The sequence below is a fragment of the Rhipicephalus sanguineus genome, chromosome 2, assembly GCF_013339695.2.
Source record: "Rhipicephalus sanguineus isolate Rsan-2018 chromosome 2, BIME_Rsan_1.4, whole genome shotgun sequence".
Lineage (NCBI taxonomy): Eukaryota > Metazoa > Arthropoda > Arachnida > Ixodida > Ixodidae > Rhipicephalus > Rhipicephalus sanguineus.
Window position 1 is genome coordinate 92,588,424 of NC_051177.1, and position 27,097 is coordinate 92,615,520.

Sequence of the window (27,097 nt, forward strand, 5' to 3'; positions counted from 1 at the left end):
TTGCGTCCTGGGATTTGTGTCAACTAGTGCAGGCTCACAAGCCTCCATTGATAAGTACGTGTTGCGTCGATACCAGCTGCCCACTACCACAGTAAAAAAAAAAGATATGCAAGGGTAGGTGCGTCAACGTTTTTCTGCCGTGGTATGTATGCCCAGACCCGCGGTGTGTGTGCACGCGGACGTTGATCAAGCGAACCACCGTGCTAGCATAGCATGTATGGTGTCGCGATGTTATACTCGAGGCGCGGATAGATTCCTAGCCCACGGTGGCCGCATTTCAATGGGGTTGAAATACAAAGAACACCCGGGTTCTGAGATTAAAGAAGCCCAAGCTGTCAAAATTAATCCTGATTCCAACACTACGGCGTGACTTATAGTCATACCTTTTTGGCACGTAAAACGCCAGCATTGTCGATGTTGATCAAACACGTTTATTCTAAGCAGACACATGCAAGCGAAAAAAGTAACAGAGTGCGTTAGGCTAATTAAACAGCGAGTAAAAATCCAAGACATTTGACCCTTTTTCTAGCGAGGCATAACTTGCGATGTCACTTCGCCGCGGCAGGCCAATGCACAAAGGAGCTTTACCCACATAATCTGACTCCAGAAAGCTAAGCGTCGAGTTGTCCGCTGCTTTGATCGTGACATCTCCGTCTGTAGCACAAGTGAAGTTCAACGCAGGCATCCATCGCGTGCGTATTTCTCATAACAGTTCAGTAGCTTCAGCGAACGCGCCCCCGTACGCATCTTGTAGACAAACAGCTTTCCTTCTGCGTAACTGTTTGCAAATAATGTAAACTACCTGCCTATCGTATCATATTCACTGCACGCGGTGGCATCATAAGGAGCTTGGTGGTGGTCAGATGAAAAGATTGTTACATATGCCGCATGCTGCATAATATGTAAGTTTTGTTTACGACACAACACTGATTAATTCTGCTCGTTGGTCCCGGTTTCCACTGGTGGCCCTCACTATGGAATAAATATAGCAGACACGCGCAATTCGGTTTAGAAACCTGCCCGACGCCACTAAACAGGAGAGTGAGAACAGAACATACTGTGCTCGCCTGAGTGCCGGGATGCAACGCCGCATTCGTTCCTATTCATAAGTTTTAGAAGGAAAAGCATAGAAGGATACATCCCCCCTCATTTTCTACGTATTCTGGCACTTAAATGCGCAACAGTCCGCCAGCATCCTTTAGTTTTGTTCGGCGATACGCACCCCCCCGCATCGCCTCAACCAGTCGCCACTCTCGTCCGCGGGAGCGGCTGGAGTATGCACGCTTGGGCCGCCAGTGCGGCACTGCCCACACCGCGGAAACTCCAGCGCTGGTTCCCTACAGGCGATAACCCCGAGCAATGGCGACGGGCAAGTATCAATCCCACATCCCCCTCACCTAAATTTGCCCTTTACCAGTCTGAAAAGGCAGGCCGGTTGTCACCCATTCAGTTAAAATGACATTGCTATGAGCTATTGGCCGCGAGATCGAGCTGAGTCGCCGGCTGGCGGCTTCTGGCTGAACCGCGCCTAGTGTGGATTGCTCCATGCGTCGTCTGCTAGCCACGTTGTGTTTGCATGTGCGCGTACGTCATGCAGGTGCTCAAAAAGAGGTTTGTTCTGTTGCATTAGTGACTTTAACCGCACGTACGTATGCCTAACACGATGTAAAGAAGCATTTGGCCTTGATCGGCTATATATGTACTGTAATAGATCAGTGAGTGCACTTCTCGAGTGCACTGTGTGTGGCCGTCGTCCCCCTCCGTTCACAAGTCATTTCAGTGTAAGTGCCGCTCTGTGGTTCAAAGCGCATTGCAAAGTGCACTTGGCGTTGCCCTAAAGATGAGGAGTATTAAATCTCATGTGAATATACTCTTTTAGCGGCTCGGTGCTAAAAACAAAAAAAGGCTCTCATGCACTTGCGTGTTGTGGTTAGGTGTATAACTTCGGGACTGTCGTTTATAGGTTACGTACGCGACGAGCTTTAGATGTGTACAGTCGTGGGCCCACTACAGAGAAATATTTCTGTCAAGTCTCGTCCGACACTTCGGTACTTAAATTGTCCACTAAAAAGAACAGAAAATGGAATGACACGGAAATCGTAAAAACTGAGTTGCCTTGCGCATTTTAACTTGTGGCGAAATTTATACAAAAAGACCCGTGTACTTAGATTATGTGCGCGTTAAAAAAGCCTTGATGCTCAAAATAATCCAAACGGCGTTCTTTACATTTATGTCGTAGTATTTCACGCGAAGCCAATATCGTTTTTTCTTTACATCATCCTGAGCGTTTGTGTTGCGTTGGTATAGATTGACGGAAGGCAGCGGACATTATCCGCATGAAAAAACGTACTTTGGTCCCGTGAAATAACCGGCCTCTGTTTCATTGCTGTCGTGCAAGTAATCAATCCAGGAAGTTCCGTGCTGCAGTTGCCTTCGTGTACTGTTAGTGGAATAAAAACAAGCGTGTGCGTGGTAAACGTCTCCGTAGTGCTAAAGCGCTGTCAGCCACGTAGCTTTCCTCAGTAAACCTGTCAACTGTCCTACATTTCATGGAGAACTGAATAAGAAATGCGGATGAATAGTTGAGCGCGCAGTGCACAAAGTGCTATTTGAACTCGTCGTGCAGGAGTACGGGCTTCATTTTTGTTCGGGGGTATCCAGATGAACAAGATGTAATACTTAATTCAGTCGCGCTGCAGCAGTGCGTAGTAGGAGCACTATGGGAGAAGTGTGTACGCCGAGCGAGCCGGCTCGTTGCTCGTTGGTGCCGTGGGAGTGGGGGAGCACGGAACGAAAAGAACACGCCACCGATTCTTAACTATATTCCTTCATCGTAAATACTGCACAATTCTGAACGCATCACCATGTATATCTGTACGCACGAAATGTGAAAGGATTAGCGCAGTGCAGTGTAGGTATTACCGGCCGCATATGTATTGGATGTAGCAGTTAAGCAACATGCACATTATCGCGTGTCAATACCGTGAAAACGTACTGCATTATAAGCTGGAATAGTGAATTAACGTTATTCGACGATTACTTGTAATGTACGTACACTGATACCAATGTAACATATCGAACTGCCAGAGATGGCTTTCCGCTTGAGCACTTAGTGAACACTTCTGTGCTTGCCAGCTGCATTTAGTCGCTATGGACTTTAATAGTATTGTCGTATTACGCACGAGTACGCATATGCATATATCTAGCCAACACCGCGACAACACAGCCGGCGTTTGTAAAATATAACATCTGCAGTTGGTTCAACGAACGGTGATAAAGGCTTATCTTTTGTTACCTGCGGTGCCATCAACGCGCACGCTGTCTAATCAGTTTATCTGATTTTAGTAAATGCGGACTGGACTTAGTATTAGCTACTTAGTAGTTACTTAGTATTTATATATCTGTTTTCCTGCAAATGTGTTCACAAAGTACCACCTTGAGTACTAAGTCGCTGCTATACTTCAGCCAGCATCTACGAAATATTTCGAAGGCTCTAGTTGGTGCTCTATACGAGTTTGTCTGAGTATAAATAATTGTCGTGTTTCTTGTTAATTAAAAGTAATCGTAATGTTCTTTTCTTAAAGCTTGTGAATATTTGGTTCAAATAGAATGTGCTTTTATTCGTCGGCTGTTTTGAAAAACGTTACCTTAGCACTCTAGGGCTGCTTTCAAAAATGCTTATTTTACTATTAGAAAACTATTCGACGGTATTCGATTTGTATTCGTTCGGTGTCATCACTGTTCGATTCGTATACGATTCGGCTTCTAAAATTCACTCTTCGCACACCCCTACGAAATACAAAAGTATCATAGAATACAATTACCGCAATACTTTGTTTCGGAAGTTCTGATGCTCCGCAAGGACATTAATAAGTGCCATGTAATATTATGAATACTCTTGCACGGCTTTGAAATTGGAGATTATCGCTTGAATACTAAAGCCCATCATTTAATAAAAGGTGTGCACTTAATTTACACTTAAGATCTGCTTTACAGAGGAGGTTGTTGCGTTACATGCACTTCAGCAGCAACAGCTTCTCGAACAGGCTCCCTTCTAGACAGCGTCTGTGCGACCTCACACAATAGTCGTGAAATAGCTGGCCGTCCGAAAAAAAATTAGGGATGATGCACCAGCCTGGAGAGACAGCGACCTTAGTCGGCTTGAGCCGACAATACTGCCTCCGTCAAATGGGCCATTCCTTACGTATTGGAAAACGCTTTAGTGCCCTGCCTGTATCACAGGCCGGTGGTGCGCCTTGCTTGGCTTAGCACAAAAATGTCTTCCTTTGTCATTGAAAACACGTGAGGTCATTTCCGACAAAAAAATGCAACACAAAAGTAACGACATAGCCGAGTCCTGTACAGTATCGCGATATAATCCATATATCTTAAAAGTATTTCACTATTGAGATGCAAACACATGTTTAAATATATCTCGATACAGAAACGCAGAAACTCAAAAGAATCTCTGAGATTCTATCGCGATACTGCTCAGCCCTGCTATTGATATTGCTCCTAAAGGTGTCAGCCTGACTTCGATAACATTCTAATTTGTTGCTGTCGCAGTCATTGCTTCACCCTTGCGTCGAATCTGACTTTTTAATAAATTAACCTTTCACAATATCAAAAACAAAACTCTTGCCACGAAAAGCCGTTCGGCAAGCTTGTTAACGTGTAAAAAGAAAATACAGGTTCTGAAACCGCTTTACCGCTGGCTCAATACTGCGAACGGGCAAGCCGCTGTCTTGTTTTACATGAAGAAAGTCGTGAGCGGATAAGTTTAGAAAATGTGACAAATCAGGGTGCCCCGGCTAACTCTAGCCAGAGTTTTAAAATATGCCGACGTATTCTATGACGACGCATTCACGTGTATGTTGCTTACTATTGCGTGGTGGAGTAAGCCATTCTATTAAATGCGAAGTATTTCTTAGCGAAATTGTGCGACTTTCAGCGTATCTATCTATCTATCTATCTATCTATCTATCTATCTATCTATCTATCTATCTATCTATCTATCTATCTATCTATCTATCTATCTATCTATCTATCTATCTATCCGCGTATGACGCAAAAGACAGGTCATAACATTAAAATCATGACATGCATGTCATGAACGACATGATGATTTACATGCCATGGTCTTGTGGCTCTTGCGGTCGTTTCGTTGGCTTGATATATGTATGCCAAAATCAGTATGGCGTGACAAGAGTGCACGAACATAAGTGACAGGTGCTAACGTGCAAATCACGACACGCATGTCATGCACAGCATGATTTACATGGCATGGTCTCGGGGCACTCGTTGCCCTTTTTTCATTGGATATATATAAAAAACGGTAAGACGATGCATTTCTGTATGATGAACATAAATGACAGGTGATAACGTCAAAATCATGACATGCATGTCATGTACTTCATGACTTACATGTCATGCTCATGGTGCCCTCGGGGCCGTTTCGATAGCTCGACATGTCCCAAATTTGGTATTGCATGATGTAACTGTATGAGGAACCTAAATGACAGGTCGTAACATGAAAGTGATGACATGCATGTCATGTACAGCATGACTTACATGCCGAGCTCATGGTGCACTCGCAGCCGTTTCGCTAGCTTGACATATTCCCAATTTGGTATTGCGTGACGTGACTCTAAGACGAACATAAATGACAAGTGGTAAACTGAAAATCGTGACATGCATGTCATGTTCACTTACATGCCACGCTCATGGCGCGCTCGCGACCATTTCGCTAGTTTGATACACACCAAAATTGGTATTGCGTTACGTGACTGTATGATGAACATCAGTGGCAAGTGGCAACATGAAAATCATAATATGCGTGTTATGTACGCCATGATTTACATGCCACGCTCGTGATGCGCTCGCGGTCGGTTCGCTACCTTGGTATACACCAATATTGGTATTACGTACGTGACTGTATCAGGAACATAAATGACATGTGGTAACATGAAAAAATAATGACATGCAAGCCACGTAAGGCCTGACTTAAATGTTATCCTCATTGTTCGCTCAAGGCCGTCTCGCTAGCTTACTATACACCAATATTGTTATTGCTTGACGTGACTGCGTGATGAATATAAATGACAGGTGTTAACATGAAAATGACGACATTCAGGTCATGTACGGCATGACTTACATGCATGCCATGCTTATGGTGCGCTTCCGGCCGTTTTGTTAACTGGATATATACCAAAAGGGTGTTATGGCATAACATTAGCGCCTGACGAACATAAATGGCAGGTCATGCACGTACATACCGCAACATGCGTTTCATTTCTATGGGATATACCGGATTGTATATGCATGCATGTATAACAAACATGACATGTGTACTGAACTAGATGTCACGAAACAAATTACCTTATTTGTCCCAAAGACAAACAAGGCGATGTATGCAGCTCTCTGCTACGTGCTTCGCATTACATCGATTCCCACAGTGCGTGGGATCTGCCGTATTTTTGTGTACTGCTTAATTGCTTAATTACGCATATTGAATTACCTAACCTTTGAAGCAATCAAGCTGGGCAAATATTCCGACGAGAAAGGTGTAGATCCGTCAGGAAAACTTCTTATGAGACAGTTTTTAACTGTACATCTATTAAGTATTAGTGTTTTTCTGCTTACGACAGATGTCCGCGAAATACAAAAAAAAATATTACTACGTGACATGCCCGCTTGCGAGCCTACGCGCGCCATGATCGTTCTGCTCCCTAAGGTTTGGCGTGCAAACTGCCATAGGATTTGGTCCGGTGTGCTGCCACGACAGGGCAGTGAAGGAGGTGGTGGCTGTGCGATGACGCTCGTTTTGCTAACAGTAACACGACTGATAACCGCCGCCTTTGCTTATCGCTGTCGTGAATCGCTCCGAGGGAAGCATATACTTTTTTTAAATACGTCTTTAATTCCTGCCATAAAAAGGCTTAAGCTTTGCTGCAGGAATTTTGGGAATAGGATGGTTGGGGGACCATATATAGTCATCATCGATGTATGTTGGCCCTGTCGTCCTTTCGGCGAAGTACTGGTCACGCCCTCTGGTTCGCGAAAGCACTCCATAAAAGATTTCTATTATCTCTGAGCGTCGGTTTGTCCAATGTCTAGAGGAGGATCAGTCCAGTCGCGGATTGTCTGAGGTCTTTCTACACCGAGGGAACGAGCGTCCTCTCCCGGACGGCCATAAATGTCGGACATGACCGTAGATGTTCGGCCGTGCCTTTAGACGGACAAGCTGGACACTGGGGAATCGAATAGGACTGCTGGTTTATAAGATGAAACCTGGCTGGCGAGAACAGCGTACGAGCGACGCGGAGGAGAACCGCCTCTGCCTTGCGTTGCTTGCTGATTAGCGTACGATAACGGCGGTCGGGGTTACAAATATGCGTGAGGGTGCGACTGCGGTAGCGATGCGCTCTCTGCCACATAAAGGACACGTCCATGACGGGTAAGTTGGGGCAATGCAGCGCAGTGGACAACCATGCAGTGAAAACGAGGTTGGCGCCAGGCAAAGGTGCGGAAAGGGAAGCTGCGCGCTCTGCCTGGTGCGCCATATCGTTTACGGTGATTCCTACAGTGCGTCTGTCCTCTCGCAAACGACGCACCATGGCTCGGATTTTTTGTAGTATGGCATACTAAGCCCCACCGGTACGCCAGGCGGTGTAAGCCGCTTGTGAATTCGTATAAACGTGGTACATACAATCAGTTGATTGTTGCCGTTTTTCGTACAAGAAACGGCAAGGTCTATCGCCTTTAATTATAAGTTAGTCACGATGGGACTTACGTTATAACAAGCTATAGCTGCATCCTTTTTAGAATGGGCCGCAACAGTGTGCAGTTGTATGACCCCGTCACGACCAAGTGTGTAGGATAATTTCGCATGACGCTTTGCAGCTCTTTTCCGTCGTGGAGGCCTGGCTGAGCTCATGTTCATTGATAAAGGCATGCCATCAACCAAGTCAATCAGTTCCAATGGCGGAGCCGGAAATGCGAGTGTATCAAGGTTCTGGATGGAGCAGACCAATGTCAGTAGGATTTGGCGGCCAGCCGTCGCCATGGAGAAAGGGACACGCTGGGCTTGCAATTGCTGCTCCACCAAATCTCGCGAGGCATTGAGCCGACTACATGCACGTAAGTCGGCGATGTGCGGATATTGCGGTAACGGAGTGACCAGTCGCATTGCTTTACAGTTAATTCGTTCGAGCTGGAGTGATTGCGCGCGGTGTTTGCGGAACCAACAGCCCGAGCCGGTCTGGGTGCATGCGACATTTGTTGCTTCACCGTGGTGATGACGGTCGAGGTTTCCGCTGTTGCTTACCCGTGCTTTGTATGCACCCAGGTAATCCAGTCGTCTTGTTGGGCCCTGCCCACGAGCTCCGTGTTGGTCGTTTTCGTTCTGTGCTCGGCGACTCGGTTCGTCGCGCCGAACGGCGGCCCCCTTGCCCGGGCAGGACACCGCTCGCTTTCAGCCACGCGGTACTCCCTGGGTACGTCTAGTTTGTGTGCGGCGACTGAAGTTGCCGCCCCAAACGGTAGCCCCTATGCGGTCACAGTTCAGTGCTCGACGATTGGACTCGTCGAGCCGAACCGCGGCCCCCCTGTCCGGGTAGGACCCCGCCAGCTTCCAGCCGTGCGGTTTTTGTCGGGTACGCCTGTTTTGTGTGCGGCGACTGAGTTGCCACACCAAACTGTAGCCCCCTGGCCGAGTCTCTCTGGCGTGGGGCCGTGAGACTGGCTACGTCTGTTTGGCGCTGTGCGCCGAGCGGTAGCCCCCGTGTCCGGGCATGGACCGTCTTTCCGAAACAAATCTTCCCTTCCTCAACCCGGGGGGGGGGGGGGGGGAGGTCGTGCCGGGACAGACGTACGGATGATGATGGGTTGATGACTATCGTAGAACTCTGGGACAAAGCGCCTCCGGGCACTGTGTCTCCTCCCATCTGACAACGGCACTTCGCTCTCGGACGAACGTTAGCTGCCTGCTGCGTAGATGGACACCGGACCACGTGAGTACCTCTGCGCCATTATGCCTCTCGGCGATCCTCCAAACATAGTTGTCGCTCTTCTCCAGGCTGGACAAAAGCTCCGATGTGACATCAGCCTCCACCGCCGCGTCCTGGTCGACAATCTGGTGAGAACGTGGGCGTGGTATGTTCAAGACTCCTCCAGTCACGACTGTTCCAGCAGCGTCTCCTCCAGTGAATACTCGCCAAGCGAGGACTCCTCAAGTGTCGCCTCGTCCGACGACGACGTGGAGGACGGAGGCGTTGGTGACGACGGCGAAGCTCCTGCACCCGCTGTCTCGGCTAGTGTATTAAAACGAGGTTATAGCTATGCTGAGACTTCGTCAAACCAAAACGCTTCCACTGATGCCTCGCCTTCTGTTTCAGGTAACGGATCGGGACCGTCGAAACGTTCGAGAATGGATGACCGGAACCGTGACGTGAACCCAGGGTAGAGCTTCGAGCCCTGTCTATGACCTAGCGGTGTTCTTGGAGCTGTGTCTTGTCAACCCGCTCAATAACCGGATTTTTCTTTTCCAGATCTGTAGTGTATTGTATTATCGCTGTATGTTTTGTTTTTTTTGTGCTCTATGATGGGAATAAACGTTGCTTCCTTCTGGTGCTCATTATTTGCGATAGGCAATTAGGTGTTTTCTAGCATACCTAAGTAAATGTAATCAGAGAAACGTAACGTTGTTACAATATTGCGCTTAAAGAAAACATCTCTCAACGCCCACACTAAATTCGCCACGCCACCCATCAAGTGAAAATAATTTGCTACACACACTGTATACTAACGCGAGTTCAATGTAGACATTTCAGCCTTATCTGATCTATTATCTGATCTATTGGTTAATCTGATCTATTGGTTAATAAGTTATTTTAACCGGTAGATTACTAAAATAAAAAAAAAACAGAAGTGATTATGCATGCCTAATGTATTTTTTCGTAGCCTCAAGGCAACGAAAAAAGAATCAATGCGTATTATCTGAATGGAAAATTACATCTAGCGATAGTTTAGTGGATTTGATGGGCCGATGTACGGAACAATGGATTCAACAGTCGGAATCGCTCTTACGTACCAGATGGCACTAAAGGCGGCGGTGGTTTATTGTACCTGTACCTGTAATGCTCTCACAGGAACACGGCGGTGGCTTTTGTTTTTGGATGGTTCATGCGACAGCTGGTACTGATCGCCTTCTGGTAACTTCCTTGCTCGGCCTGCTCGCACAATCACTGAAATCGTTGTCCAAGTCTTTTCATACCTGGAGCCTGTCATATAACTTCATGGTCCATGTCCAGAACGCCCTCGCGAACTTTACACATGCGGAGGCGTGGGTTAGCGGCAAATGCAATGCCTCTATTGTTTCTGTGTATCGGCACTGAACAATTTTAGATTTAGGGGGAACGAAAAATTCCTTTCTTGATTTTACGAACATTCCATGAGATTAAGAGTGTCATGCCCTACCGAGTGAGATAGTCGGGTGAATGTAAAGGACTTCGCTAAAAAGCATTTTGGGAGGTTGTCAAGTTTTCGTCCAGGTCGTTGGGAGAGAGGTGACTCTTCAAGAAACGGAGATAGCGTTGGGTGTGCAGAACAGAGCAATAATGAAGAAAACATGGTCGTCCGCATCTGATGCGCGAGGTGCTGGGTTCGATTCTCGGTGCCGTGGAACTCGGCTGCGTGGAACAGCCCCCTCGGTTCCGCTTTAGCACCCTCGGTGCCGAGGGTGCTACGTTCTTTTTTTTCGCGTGATAAAGGTGCAGGATCGGTTCCAGCTTCTGCTCATGTAAGTACCAGACGCACGTTATCTAACAACAAAGCATTATGTGACGTCACCGCATGTGCCATCTTAATGCGTGCATAAGAGAGCGCATTAAGAGGTTATATTTAGTACGTCCACTGTATGCTGTGTGAGTTTCTCAATGGCAGTGGTTCTCCGGACGCTCGAAAAACAGTTCAACAGGACAGCAAAGAGTACACCAGGTGCCACAATTTTTACTTTTGTTTTCAACATGCGTTATCTCGTTTCCGAGTGTTCTGTAACAAACAGTAGGCGCAGTAAACAATATTCGTAACTGCTTCACACGGACGAGGACTTGCTTACGTAACACACGAACAGATAAGGCGGCGGCGGACATTACCCGCGTGGCGTACCACGTTCAGATGGTTTGAAAGTGTTTTTTTTTTAATCAAAGCGGGGATGGGGTGGGAGGGGTGATGGTAGTTATAAAAGACTCCTGCATAAGCAAATGTGTTTAACATCGATACTGATCGTTCAAAGAGTTAGTACATTAAAGGCACCCCTAACAACCCAGAGGTCGAAACTTAGTTGAGATGTCGAACTTGTGCACGAGTCTTCAACAAACATGTAGTCGCGAGAATTTTTCGAAACAATGCCGTAATAGCGGAGTTATGCACGTTTGATGATCGAAAAGGCCCCCGCTCATTTCCTTCGCGATGCTCCGTTCCTCGGCTCGTCAATCTTCCGGGCCGAGTGCTCTTCCTCACCGTGCGCGCGCGCACCTGCGAGCAGACAAACATTTTCTCTTTTTGGATGACATGAGCAGACGCCAATGTTGACGTCGCGGCCAACGCCGGGGATTACCGAGAGGCCTGGAGCGGAGAAGGGATTGTTTGTTGGATCTTATGGCATGAAGACGCGACCACGGCCTTATTAGTCATCTCAGTGCCCTGAACTGGGTAATTGCTAACTTGTATGCAGTAACGCACTGTCCATCTTACGTAGAAAACAGCACCGCAAATAGCCCTGCCGTAAGCCTTAGTCATTGTATTGCCACGTGCGTTTAAAGGAAGCAGGACAGCAATGTCTTATCGGACTCTTTATCCGCTTCAACTCCGTTCTTGTTTGTTATCAAGCCTAGCCGTTCGCCAGCCTCAAGCCCGAATGTGACGTAAGGACAAGATAAGCGGATTGTCACATACGCCTCCAGGCAGTCTGACGCCTGCGTTCGGCCACGTGGTCGTCTACCGTCGTCGTGTGATTCTTTCACTTTATTTTAGGGCGCAAGTTAGCCCAATAAACGCTCCATAAGTTTATTGCCCTACCTGGGCGCCGGCCAGCTCGCCGTCACTTACGTGACGTTTCGCGGAGGTACTCGGTATAGGCCGAACGGCCTAACCTTAAACTCGTAAAGCCCGTCCGGTGTGATGAAGGCAGTCTTCTCACGGTCCCTCTCGTCGATCTGCCAGTAGCCGCTCCTGAGGTCCATCGACGAGAAGTACTTGGCGCCACAGAGTCGGTCTAAGGTATCGTCGATTCTCGGAAGCGGGTAGACGTCTTTCTTGGTGATGCTGTTTAAGCGCCGATAATCGATGCAGAAGCGTAAAGTGCCGTCTTTCTTTTTAACCAACACCACGGGTGAAGACCAGGGGCTCTTGGATGGTTGCATGATGTCGTTGCGGAGCATTCCTTCAAACTGTCCTTGATTGCGTCGCGTTCTTGCGCTGAGACGCGGTAGGGACTTCGGCGGAGAGGGCCAGCTGATTCATCAGTAATAATGCGATGCTTCGCTAACGGCGTTTGTCCGATTTTCGAGGACTTTGAAAAACATTCGGCAGTATTCCACGAGTATTCGACGTAGCTTCTCCTGCTTTTGTTGTGGTAGGTCGGAGTTTATGTCGAACTTCACCACTAGTTTCCATCGACGGCGCTTCTGGCAATGCGTCGGAGAGCGCTAGGGCGTCGCTGACGTGGGCTAGGTCGTACAGGTCTTCAATGAAAGCGACCGTCGTGCCCTTGTTGAGATGCTTGTGTTCCGCGCTGAAATTGGTGACAAGCACAGTTGCTTTGCCTTGACGTAGCTGCACGACCCCACGTGCGACGCAAACTTGGCAATCGAAAAGGATCTAGCTGCATATTCGCTTCCACGATCGCATCACCACTAGTCAGCGCATCGGTTTCGACAATTGCCATGACGCTCGTATTTGGCGGGATGCTCACCTGATCGGCGACGATGGTGCATGCGGCGCGGGACGATTTATCTGCACTTGTGCTGACTGCTTCGTCGTCAGTGTTACAGTTTTTGTCTGCAAGTCGATTACTGCGCCGTTTTCGTTCAGGAAGTCCTTCCCTAGGATTACGTCGCGAGAGCACTGCGGTATGATGATGAAGCTTACCAGATAGCTGCGACCGTGAACAGCCACTCGCTTCGTGCATCGTCCAGTAGGGGTAATCAGGTGGCCTCTTGCCATGCGTATTTGAGGGCAGTCCCAAGCGGTCTGGCCTTCCTTCAGTAACTTCACAAATCATCCGCTAACGACAGAGTAGTCGGCCCCGGTATCAACTAGAGCAACCACTGGACGTCCGTCGAAGGTGACTTGTAAGTGGGCATTTGATTTACGGCAAAGGTGTTCAGGCGCGCGATTTCATCACTGTGCATTCGCAACGACGTGATTGTGAAGAAAACCTTCACGCCACACAAAACTACATACCTGCTTGTGGTGTTAGTCAATCTACGGCAAGAGGTTTTTGAGGCGTCTCACGACGAGCCGACGGCAGGGCTTCTGGGGTTCACTAGAACTATGCGTAGAATCCAAGAAAAATACTACTGGCCTGGCCTGAAAGTGGACGTTGCCCGCTACGTGAAAACCGGCCGAGATTGCCAACATCGGAAAACACCGCCAACATGGCCCGCCGGCCTTCTGCAACCCATCGGACCACTCGGCCCACTAGTCTACGAAATTGTGCCTGATGGAGTCCCGCAATCCCAACGGCGACACGCGCGACCTGAAATAGTTCACGTGCTACGCCTCAAGAAGTTCTTTGAACGTTAGCGGACTGCTTCTCAGCATTTTGTTGCAATTTTGTTTATCTTGTTGCATTTTCTCGGTTTGTTTCTAGCGTCTTGTTTTAGCATCGAGACGATGCTCTTTTTCGCGGAGGGGCAATGTCACGTGCGTTTAAGGAAACAGGGCTGCAATGTCTTATCGGACTCTTTATCCGCTTCAACGCCATTCTTATTTGCTATCGAGCGTAGCCGTTCGCCAGCTTGAAGCCCGAATGTGACGTAAGGACAAGATAAGCGATTGCCGCATACGCCCCCAGGCAGTCTGACGCCCGCCGTTCAGCCACGCGGTCGTCTACCGTCCTCGTGTGATTCCTTCACTTTACTTTAGTGCACAAGTTAGCCCACTGAACGCTCCATAATTTTATTGCCGACGTAGTTGCTGTTTTTGTCTTTCTGGGCACCGGCCAGCTCGCAGTCACTTACGTGATAGTATCTACCACGCCATGTTTTCTGCATTATGCGTTGAACCACTATATCGGACTCTCTTCTATCTTTGACTCAACCTCTTTCCTGCAGCGGCGCCGGGCCACGGTCACTCCCTTCGTGTATCGCAGCAGTGGCCACATGATTAGAGCGCCCGCATCCAAAGCGGGAGGTACTAGGCTCGATTCCCAGAACTGCCGGGTCCCGACCGGCTTGAGAGGCCGGTGTTGTCAGTGGGTTCAAATTTCTGCTGAAGATGTCCTCTCCTTTCCTGGAATTTCTTGCACTCCCCCTTCTCCTGCCACAAAGGCAAAAATATGTGCCTTTCTATTCTAAGGCCATAACCACCCCTCCCCATCTGCCGGCTTCTTTGTGTTACACAAATAATCGTCCCTCTCGTCTTTCGCACCCTTCCACCCCACCACACTAAAGTGCTTACCTGCACCTGCTCCGAGGGTGGGACATGTGGGCCGGACAAGTGCAGTGACTGTCCCACTGATTGACAGCCCGGAAGGTGTCCTCTCCCAAACCACCACTCCCCTCAGTCACTTGCTGACTTCGGTCACGGTCGGTCGTGCTGTGCCTGCTGCGTTGATGGACACCGCACGAGGTGAGTACCGCTCGACCACCATGCCTCTCGACGATCCTCCTATTATCGTGCACGCTCTTTTCCAGGCTGGAGAGAAGTTGCGACAGATCAGTTTCCACCGTTGCGTCCTGCTCGACAACCTGGTGAGACGGTGGACATGGTACCTGGAATACTCCTCCAGTGAGGGCTCTTCCAGCAGCTACTCGTCCAGCGAAGGACTCTTCGAGTGACGACGACTCTTACAGCGACAAGACCTCCAGCGAGGAGTCCTCCAGCGACGAGTCCTCAGGCGACGACGTTGGTGCCTCGTTTGTTTCAGACGACGGAGCCGGACCATCGAAACGCCCGAGATTAGACGAGACGCCATGACGTGATTAACAAGTAGTTGAGCCCCGTCCAAGACGTGGCGGTGTTCCCGGGAACGACTGCATGGTCGGCGGAATGGTCCCCCTAGCGAGTGAGTGTCTTTTTGCTTGTATTATACGAATAAATGCGGCTTCCTTCAAGCGCTAATTTTTTCTATTATTTAACTCTAGTGTTGTGCTACGTACCTATAGATAACTGTGCAAGGCGTTGTTTCGGGCTAGTTGGTAATCCATAGTTACAATCTTTATGGCGCGTACTTCTTACACAAAGCACAAGGAACAACGAGAGGCACGAGCGCTTACTTCTAGCTAACGTTTAATATTGTTACGGGAAATATATACAGAGACTCGAAGGAATAGGGACAGATGTATTTACAAGTGGTTCACCGAGTAGCGCTGCCGATAGGAACAGCTCGCGCCAGTCTATCTTATTGTCGTCCTTTTCTTCGTCTTGTTGACCGCGATGCCACTGGTACGTAGCTTCACCCCCGGCGGTGGAAGCACCGTCCCGGAGCTTTAAAGGTCGTTTTCAGAAGCCGTGTTGTAGGGCTTGAGCCGTGAGACGTGAACATCACTGGACCGAACAGCAGATGACGAGGGACAGGATGGGGCCAATCTCATAGGTGACAGGTGTTACTTGACGCAGTACACGGTAAGGTCCCGTGTAACGTGACAAAAGTTTTTCAGATAGGCCCACTCGACGATGAGGGGACCAGAGTAGCACGAGGGTACCGGGAACGAAATGTGCCGTCTCGATGTGAGGCATCGTACTGACGTCGTTGCTTGCTCTGTGACGCCGTCAGGCGAGCGCGAGCGAGCTGACGGGCATGATCGGCTCGCGCGATAGCGTCATGAGCATACTCGTTGGTGGACGAGGTACTGCATGAAATGATGGTGTCCAGTGGTAAAGTCGGCTCTCTTCCGTACAATAGGTAGAAAGGTGGAAAGCCTGCTGTGTCGTGGCGCGATGAGTTATACGCGAAAGTTGCGTAGGGTAGGGCAATATCCCAGTCTCAGTGGGCCGGCGACGCATTAGTGATGCAGAACTATCGATGGTACTATCGATACTATCGATAGCTGAGTTACTATCGAACTATCGATGGTGAAAAATACTATCGATAGCGCTATCGATAGTAAAAAATTCGATGGTACTATCGATAGTATAAAATCAACAGCGCGGACTCACTGCAGAATAAACTTGGTTTTCGGCGCGCGTGGTACATAGTGGAGCCGGAGGAGCACACTGAAGGGCAAGAAAGTTGTCATCATTGCGTTCTTCACCAGAGTGCTTTGCTGAAACATGATCATACAGTCAAACTGTTCAGCTGTAGCGGAAAGGAAGCCTTTACATGTGGTAGGACTGCGCGGCTTCGAAGTGTAATGCATTTTATGATGTCAAAATAAAAAAAAATACCCAGAAGTTAATTGTAAGGTGTAACTGGTTTCTTTTGGATACGAATTTATTGACGGACATATTCCGCCATTTTGACTGCGGAAATAATTAATTTCTCTGCCAAAAGTTGCTCATAAGTTAAGCGAAGCTGGTAGTAGGCTATCACAAATATTTTGGCAATATGGCCGGCCAGCAACCGCGTCATTATTCATACCACTATCGATAGTATTGTCACGTGGTTGTGAAGGTGAAGAATGCTGCAGCAAGACTGGGAAATACGGAGCTCTTTATTTGGGCGAACTTCTGCCCAGAAAATCAGAACTCAATATACAAGCGATACATGCTGCGCACTGATAGAGGCGGGAGCAGTCGTCAGCCATTGAGTAATCTGATCATCGGTGGAACGCGTCGTCCTTTATACATCAGTCATCAAGCCCTCCAGCGTTATCGCTGGTGTTCGCGTAAGCTCTCGAATAAACTTGACTATTCGCGTCCGGCGCGTAATCTTAACAGAATGATCTCCAATCGTGAAGCTTCTCACACATTACGGCGCGGTGTGTGTCAAACATTGCTAATTAACAGTCTTTGTGGGTGAAACCCGAATACGTCAAAACAAAGCAATAAACACGCGTGGCAGTAATATAGTAATATCGCTATAGTAATGTTAACGATGGCACTACCGATTGCACTATCGATAGTTTGTCGATAGTAGCGCTATCGATAGTTTGTTTACACTATCGATAGTTTCAAAAAAACTATCGATACTATCGATAGTCAATTTACCGATAGTTCTGCATCACTAGCATAATTGCATCTCCTACGCAAACGCAATGGTTTGCCATGTGACTAGCTCGGCAGCTTTATATTGTTACGGGGAATATAAACAGAGACTCGAGGACTAGCAACAGATGTATTTGCAAGTGGTTCACCGAGCAGCGCTGCTGATAGGAACAGCTCGCGCCAGTCTATCTTATTGTCGTCCTTTTCTTCGTCTTGTGGACCACGATGCCACTGGTACGTAGCATGACCCCCGGCGGCGGAAGCACCGTCCCGGAGCTTTAAAGGTCGTTTTCAGAAGCCGTGTTGTAGGGCTTGAGCCGTGAGACGTGAACAACATCACTGGACCGAACGACAGATGACGAGGGACACATGGGGCCAATCTCATAGGTGACAGGTGTTACTTGACGCACTATACGGCAAGGTCCCGTGTAACGTGACAAAAGTTTTTCAGATAGGCCCACTCGACGATTAGGGGACCAGAGTAGCACTAGGGTACCGGGAACGAAATGTGCGTCTCGATGTGAGGCATCGTACCGACGTCGTTGGTTGCTCTGCGACGCCGTCAGGCGAGCGCGAGCGAGCTGACGGGCATGATCGGCTCGCGCGATAGCGTCATGAGCATACTCGCTGGTGGACGAGGTACTGTAGCAGGAGCGGCTGCTTCAAGTTCACGTCGGACGAGTCGTGTCAAGTTATCGCAAGTGTCTGGAGGACGATATGAGTCCAGGCAAGATGACGTCGCTGCGGTATTCGGAAGGCGCTGGAACTGATGTGAGATGCGTCTGCTTTTAGCCTGTTCCAGGCGGCGACATTCTTGAATGATCGCATCAACAGACGTAACGTTGCTAAATACCAGCAAGTTAAACGCGTCGTCGGCTATACCCTTCAGGATGTGCGCAACTTTTTCTGGCTCGGACATGTTTCGTCGGCTCTGCGGCAGAGTGCTAGGACACTTTGAATATAACTGATGTAGGACTCAGTGGAAGTTTGCGCGCGAGTAGATAATTCATTCTTGCGGCTTGTCGGCGACCAAAAGGGTTTCCAAAAAGCTCACGGATCTTTTCCTTGAAGCTGTCCCAGCTTGTAATGTCATGCTCGTGTGTGTCAAACCAGACACGAGGGGTTCCGTCCAAGTAAAAGATGACATTCGCGAGCATGAGTGTTGGGGTCCCACCTGTAACTGGCGCTGACACGTTCGTAAAGGCGCAGCCATTGGTCGACGTCGGAACCCTCGAGGCCCGAGAACACGCCAGGGTCTTTCAAGACGGGAAGCGTCACGAAAGTTGTTGCGGCCGCTTGGTTGGAATGCAGGACAGGAGGCGTGACGACCGGAGTGGGTGCATTCGAGTCTTGAGAGGCCATGTTGAAAGCCGAGAGCGAACGCCCGCTGCGGAGTTCCGTGGCGAGGACGGGGATCGCACCGCTCCACCAAATATGTTACGGGGAATATAAACAGAGACTCGAGGACTAGCAACAGATGTATTTGCAAGTGGTTCACCGAGCAGCGCTGCTGATAGGAACAGCTCGCGCCAGTCTATCTTATTGTCGTCCTTTTCTTCGTCTTGTGGACCACGATGCCACTGGTACGTAGCAATATGTTTGTTCATACGCCTTCGAATAAATTTTCAGTTGAGAGATCAGCGCCTGTGTCGTGTGTTTCTTGGTCCTCGTCTTTTTTAGCGCTGTTGTTCTTGCATAATGAATTCCCATCAACTATAGCCCAAGTATGTCTCCTACAGCGCTTCTGGCAATAGAAATCTTTAGACATTTCGTACCGAAGGTTTGGGTGCCTAAGCCACTGGGCATAGAGAAAGGGAGAGAAAGGCAAAAGAAGAATGGAAGGGTAATCATAGATTTCAAGCTGGGCACCGAGTACTTGACCGGGTTGATTGGCGGAACATGGGAGAGGCCTCTGCCCTGCAGTGGGCGTAGTAAGGATGATGATGAGGATGATGATCCCGTATTTGGGAATGGGAAAGGAGGTGTGAAGAATAGAAGAATCTATGAATGCGCCACAAAGCCATTACGACCACGGCAGTGTCGTGACACTGTGTTGCAATATAGTGTCCGATTTGATCTATCTGCGCACATCTAGCTGTAACCTCTTCATGTCTAGAAATCGACTGTCGCCGATCGTTGACGAGCCCATCCTTGCAGGGCGCTGTCAGCGACGGACATGGCGAACCAGGCCGGCCTGATGCCCGGCATGGCGCCCGTCATCCGGGCTCCACCGCGCACCCGCGGCGGCATGCACTCGAAGACCATGTCACTGGGACAGGGCATGGCGGCTGCCGATCTCAAGATATGGGGCTCCGGCGACAGCCTGGTGTACACTCCGTATGGGTCGCAGAGCAGCCTCAGGGGAGGCCGCACGGGGTACGACTCGGACGCGTCGGTCGTCTCCGAACCGCCCAGGCACTGGCGATACAGCCGGCCCGCCGTGGTAAGTGCGCAAAACAACTGGCCCGGACACATCTCGGAGGGGTTTATCGTCATGGTTGCGAGGAAGTCTGATACAAAGCAGATAACCACGAAGATAGCTCGTAGACGTTGTAGTCTGAATAGTTGACCGTGAATGTGCAGTTGAGCCGCATCACAGCTGTAATAAAACAGAATGAAGAAATGCTATCACGCATGCAGGATGATGCGCGAGCAAACAGCTTTTCCATTCGCATCCAGTAAGCAGAATATGTGTTATATACGTCCATGAAATGTACGTAATAAAAATAGAATGAACAAAAAGAAAGGAGGTGAGAAAAATATATCTGCTTTTTCACAATCACTGCTGCTTCTCGGCTCTGTCTAGCTTGAACAGTGTAGCTGCATGTAGTACGTCCTCGATGATGTGTGCATCATCACTTCCATGGGTTTCCGGATGCTCTCTTTCCGTGCACTATTCTTCTTTGCAGCAAAAATTACAATTTTCTTTTCAGAGAGTTGACTCGGAGAATGAATCGAGCAATCCAGGGAGCACAGAAGACGTCACCGCGGCGACAAAGCACCGCAAGACGCTCAGGGAGCGCCTAAAGCTACTCAAGAAGCCTTCAACACACGAGCCAAAGCAGGACTCCGGTAAGAACTACGTTGCGAATGGTATCGTCATTACTTCTAGCACTACAACCATAACTAGTAAAATCGAGTGTTCGACAAAAGCTAATCTGGTCTGAATTTCCCATAGTAAAAGGTAAAATGGACGCTGACAATAAAGACATAAAAAGAAAACTAAAATGAGTAACAATACCTTGTTATATGTTCAAAATTGTATAATGTTGTGATCATGTGTTTTGCGTTATGTGCAGTTAGTTGCCTAATTTGTCTATTCCTGTGTGTGTCAAGCCATACAGAACATCTGACTTTGCACATGTGTACATGTGAACGTATTTCACTTACCTGAACTTGTGCTCGAATATTTGTTACACATGTGCTGTTGGATTGTACTGTGCTTGCACATCTTGTCCTTTACTGTGTGACATATTTTGTGCCCTTTTTCATTTTATTGGTATTGTATGTTTCGCTTGTTATGCGAGAGCGAGTACTCGGTGCCGGCATAACGGCACCAGCATTTCCTATTCATCATCTCAATTAAAAAAAAAAAAGAAATAAGGCGTCTCGGCTCCCATACGTCCCCCGTATAGGAGCGGAAACTTTTTTTTAAGCTTTTCGTCAGCGTATGTTTTACCTTTCACTACCATGACTAATGAATGAATGAATGACATATTCCATGCTTTCCTGACTGAAGTGTTTTGTTTCTCGTGCACGCAGACAAAGAAGACAAGAGCGGTACTCTGAGGGCTCGGCTGACAAAGCCGTTCCGCTCGAGAAGCAAGGAGAAGATCGACTCGCCATCGCCGAGCGCATCCGAAAGGAGGCCCGTGCTAGCGCAACAGACGCTCGAGCCGGTCCAGGAGAGGGCGCGAGTAGAGGTGAGTGGCAGGAGCAGTGATTGAATGTGGCGACAAAAAGACGCTACATCTGGGGCCCTTGTAGAGAGCACGGCTCAACGTCTGTGGGGCAACGGAAGAGGGTGAAGTATGAAGCGGACAGTGGGATTGAGCCAACGTGAGCAGCAACGGAAAATACCTTTATATACCCCCCGGAAACGTGCAATCCAAATGGGCTTTCGCCTGAACTTTCACTCCCATCCGTTCACGGGTGATTTCAGTCAGGAGTGGGCACCAAGAGACAGGGCCTTGAAGTTAGGCTTTCATGAAGTTGGATAGCACAATAGCTCTCTACTGTGTGTGTATTTCTTCTGTGTGTCCCGTGGAATACTTAATTAGCGGTGTTCAAAGAATACTGACTCATATTTATATGGCCGGATGTTGTTCATGCTCGACATACAGAAGAGTACACGCACTCGATGAGATCATGCTTCAATACGCAAAAGATATGGGACAAGCACCCACTTACTCAAAAGACAACCGCTATTCCATTGTTCTTAGAGTGCGTGCTTATAGAAAAGGAGAGAAAAGAAAACGCGAGAACAAATTTGGTATCTCTGTTATCGCTGTCGCATGTTTTCTAGACAATGTAGAAGAGCCGGAACTGGCTCCTCTGTTAATCAAACGTCGATGCATTTCTCTGTGTCGCAGCGTTCAAACTCCCTCTCGGCAAAAAAGGACAAAGGTAGCAAGAAATCGCTCCTGGGACGCCTCACTTCGAAAGAGAGCCCGTCCAAAACAGCGACGACGCCGGAATCGGCAAACTCCAAGCCTCCGGCCACGCCGGTCAAGAACCGCAGAGGATCGTTCAACGAAACACCGGTCTAAGACACGTCGCTGCTGCAGCTGCTACAACGGTCATACGGTGCTGCTTATCCCGCAGCACCGCAAAGTGCGTCCACTAACGAAGGAATGCCAAAGACCCCCGTTTTTTATTTCGCTCCATTTAACGAACTTCTTTCCTATTTTCTGTGCCTAATGGATGGAGGAAAAGAAACATTGGGCATGTTCATGCGCAGTTCTTCCGTGACATTCATACGTCAATCATTCGTGGTGTGTTACCTGTAGTTATCGTCCTTCCACGTCTCCTTCGTATTTATACAGATTGTTGTTCCCGTATAAATGCGGGCAAAGAAATGAAGAAAATGTGTGTGATCTGTTGTGAAATAGAGCCTTTTGTCTTGCTTGTTGTTCCGTTGCGTTCACTTATCATTACAAGGTAGTTACTTCGCAAAAAAAAAAGCTGCCGAGTCAATATCTCGATGGACGACTTCTTGCAATGTCCTGAAATGGTGGTATATAACACCTCCCTCCCCCATAACTACTTTCACGTTACATCTATCTATCTATCTATCTATCTATCTATCTATCTATCTATCTATCTATCTATCTATCTATCTATCTATCTATCTATCTATCTATCATCTTCTATCTATCTATCTATCTATCTATCTATCTATCTATCTATCTATCTATCTATCTATCTACTTCTATCTACTATCTATCTATCTATCTATCTATCTATCTATCTATCTATCTATCTATCTATCTATCTATCTATCTATCTATCTATCTAATCTCAATGACGTGTGGCGCACGTTCGCATATCACGGACCATGGAATGCGGGCATGCGCCACACGTGATTCACAGTTTATGTCAATCCAGGAAGAGCGAGAACAGCCCTCGCAAATATCAACGCGATAGCTTTCAGGAACCCGTGTCGCAGAATATTCGGTATGAAGCACGATGCGGTGAAATTCTCGCAGAGATATGGTTGTTCAAGGTGCGCCGCAGATAATGTATAGAAAAATATGCTATATTTAAATGCAAAGCTTTCTCACACGAAATTCTAGCGTAAGTTTTCCTATATCACTTCTAGCACTGGAAAATAGTATCACGGTGTGCGAAGGTAAGAAGAGGAAGGGCTCATCTATCTTGACTGACGTTCTTTCTTTGTGTATGAATCCATAATCACGTGCATTTCTGTTTGGCAGCACTTGTGCGATAACAATTTTTTCCACAATCGCTTGAAATCACAATAAGGAACAAGGGCTTGACATGACGCTGCAAATGTAAACACGTCACGCGTTCAGCCGCTATCGGGGAAATGTCCGCAGCCTGCAAAACACGGTTGCCTTTTTAATCTATGTGCACACTATGTCGTTTTGTGAGCTTCTTTCTCCTTAGGCTTCATGGAAAGAATTGCACGCCCGTACCGATAATCATTTCACGAACAAAGGAAACAGGATCAATGCTTGCTGGATAGCGGTGTGTCAAGAAGAAGCGGTCACATGAGAATGGAGACTGGATGGGAGCAACAGTGCCCGAACAACAAAAGCCGAGTGCCAACGTTCGTATCGAAGTACATACCGTAATCGTAACAACAAAGACTGCTTTCCTTAGTTGTTACACAACTCACTTAGGCCCAGAGGAAGCAGTCAGTAAATAGTAAAGTGAATAGCATGGGCTGCTGTGAAATAAGCTGAGGGCATTACTCTATTGCTCTAGTTTTGCAGGTATTGGTGACTCCATTGAACTATGAGGTTATAAAGCACAGAAACTATATACACAGTGGGCTACAAAGGACGCTGTACATAGTGGGGAGATGAGGCCTAATATTGAAAACCTGGGCTTTCTTTAGCACAAAGACACTAGCGCGGCATCAAGCCCTGAGCGCTCTCTTGACATGTCACTTGCGCCTGGTCATTGTTTTCTCGTGGAAGGTGGCGAATTATACCAATTTCGAGCTTGAAACGAAAGCGCCAACTGCATGAAGTTCTCGAATTCACGGAATGCTCGCCCGCTCTCTACAATACAGAGCCCCGTTTTCACCTAATATAACGCTCACTTCTATATAAATAATTGTACCTGCGGCAACTAATCGAGGCGTGGCTGTTATGTTCATAGATCACACGCACGCAACGTTACCAAGCGAGCTTCATACAACCATGATCTCGCTTCCGCGCACCACCTACTAACGCGCTAGCGCCGTTTCTCCTCGCTGACACTGCGCTTCACGCACGTGCCGTAGTTCCTGTTGCTATGTGCAGTTGGTCACGTGAGCTATTTCTTTCTGCGTGCTGGTTTTATACTTGTCAGATCGATCACATTACTGCTTGGGCTGAGACTGCGTTCTGCGAATCTTCCCTGTGCTCGCTTCTTATATCTCTTAAGGTAACCCCCCCTCCCCCATTTGTTCTTGTTCGCCCCTTGTCTCACGGGATCTCGCGAGCACCTCACGCTCTGTCGCACTTGAACGGCTTGAACTTCGACAAGACGGTGGATAGGAGACCCGTCAGCCCCGCCCTCCGACGAGGCCGGTAACCTCCCAACACAATGGGCACTGTCTGAAGCCATTCATGGTGAGCTGTCTGGCAGTTTTTTTTTTTTTTAACGGCGAAGCTTGTTTAAGCTATCCGTAATGTGTCCGACCCTATCTCGAAAAATAAACGGGTATGTGCCACAGAAATTGGGTAAATCCCACTACTCACCACTGGTGCACTGAAAATGAAGAATACAACAGTAAGCCGAACAAACGGGTTTGTGCCACAGAAATTGGTGCGGCCTATCAGAAAACTGTCGTCATCATAAACGGGTATGTGCCACACAAAGTGGGTAAATCCCACTACTCACCACTGGTCCACCTCCTTGCCCAACGCTAGGGAACGGGAAATGCAACGGCGGCTGCGAGAAACCATCATCATCATAAACGGGTCCGTGCCACAGAAATTGGTTAAATCCCACTACTCCCCACTGGTCCACTAAAAAGGAAGGCAACAGTCAGCCCAACACTGGGGAACGGGAAAGGCAACCGCGGCTACGAGAAGACCCCGAAGAATGAGAAGTTGTGCCATGATAAAAGCTTTTAGGTCCCGCCAGAAAGTTTTTTTTTTATTCTTTATTTCTCGTTCTTTCATTTGTGCTATAGTTGCTTAAGAATCGCGCACGCCTTTCAGCAGGGGCGTAGCCAAGGGGGGGGGGGGGTTCAAACCCCCCCCCCCGAAATTTTTCAGTTTTGCTTGCGTATATAGACACGCACACATACAAACGCACGCACGAACATACATAAAGTATGGTTGAAAGCCCTCCCCCCCCCCCCCCCCCCCCGAAAGAAATTTCTGGCTACGCCCCTGCTTTCAAGCTATCAAGCTATAGACTTCACATGACAGCATGTATACGCTCTTCTGCTCCCATCTTGCTAAGGAATTTATGACGTAGTGATATTCGAAGCAAGGTAAATACAAAAATTTTGTTACAGCACATGTGCTCTGATGATCATCTCGCATTTATTTTGCGCATGCTTTGAGCCACTGTATGCATGATATACATTAATTAGAACTAACAGACGAGAAAGCCACGGAAAGTATAGGGGATGTTATTTGTAGTAATTATGATGTAAATGGCAAGAAAGCAAAGTGGACGAAAGGATAATTTGGCGCCGGCAGGGACCGCAGGTCGCTGGTTCGGTCCCTGCCGGCGGCAAGTTATCTTTTCGTCCACTTTGCTTTCTTCACATTTACATAATAATTACTACAAATAACACCCCCTATATTTCCCTTGGTTTTCTTGTCTGTTAGTTCTAATTAAGGTTGTGTCTAGCAAAGAAAAACGAGCCCTTAAGGTACCCCTTGCTTCGTGTATAATATATATGTCACGTAAAAAATGAACTACTTTTCTTGCCATGTACGTTGATACTGGGGCGGGGGGAGTGAATTCGAACTTCCCCGAAATTTTTCAGTTTAACATGTGTGCACGCACACATACCAACGTACGCACGAAAATACATTAAGTACGGTTGAACCCCCCCCCCCCCCCCCCCCTTTCCTGAAAAAAATTCTGGTTACACCCCTGTCTGCTGCGTTAGTAATTTCTACAACTTAATACCTCAGACTATCAATGTACGACTCTGCTGTGACGTATGCACAGAAGAAAATGGTTATATCCAAACCCAGCACCACAGTCCTGCAGAATGATCCGGAGGACTGCAGGAGTTGACGGTATCTACAAGACCGTTCGATTACAGTGATCCCACAGAAACCATTGATGTTATTCAGATAACGTTTTTTTTTTTTTGCTACCTCGCTGAGGACAACGGCGTATTTTATGAGTGCCCAAACGTAGCTACCCGTTACACCTGGGTTCTATCATAGTAGCGCGGCGCCGTAGTCTATACGATATCTTATCTAATCTACAAGAGCCTGTCATTTGTGTGCCCTCTCGTGATTGCTCGCTCGTCAGGGAACGTACCGCGAGGCCTTGAAGTACAGAACACTACTTCCCCGCATGACATCCGACGCATGCTCCTCGTGTTCATGACGTAACGCACATGATAAGGCAATACTTTTTAGGTGCACCCGTATTGCACTTGACCGCCAAGGTAACGACGAGTCTTGAACATGCGGAGGAGAAGTGACGTTCCCTCACAAAGTCCATCAGGACTTTGTGAGGAACGTCAGCGTTATCGACAGCGTTATCTAAGAGTGTCAACTTTGGCTGATACGGCAGAGTCGTAAATCTGACAGACTTGCATGTAGGCATGGTAGGCTGAACTGAAGTTTCTGCGGCACAAAGGGGTTCACCGCGTTGGTACAGTGGTTACGGCGCTCGGCCGCTGACCCGGAGGTCGCGGGTTCGATCCAGGCCGCTGCGTTCGGATTTAGATGGAGAGGAAACGCTACAGAGGCCCATGTAACTGTGCGATGTCAGTGCACGTTAGAGAACACCAGATGGTCAAAATTTCCGGAGCCCTCCGCTACGGCGCGTCTCATTACCATATCGTGGTTTT

General features: G+C 48.1%; 1 protein-coding gene across 1 annotated transcript in view; it reads left to right on the top strand.

The window, feature by feature from the left end:
• The window catches only part of LOC119381746 (trichohyalin-like), a 59,552-nt gene extending 37,089 nt beyond the window's left edge, over positions 1–22,463 (top strand). Inside the window, 6 exon segments of the mRNA XM_049412884.1 lie at positions 9,077–9,310; positions 14,919–15,058; positions 19,528–19,813; positions 20,304–20,442; positions 21,133–21,293; positions 21,963–22,463. Of these exon segments, the coding sequence (XP_049268841.1) occupies positions 9,077–9,310; positions 14,919–15,058; positions 19,528–19,813; positions 20,304–20,442; positions 21,133–21,293; positions 21,963–22,139 (1,137 nt within the window). The 3' untranslated portion in view covers positions 22,140–22,463.
• Positions 22,464–27,097: the final 4,634 nt, after the last annotated feature.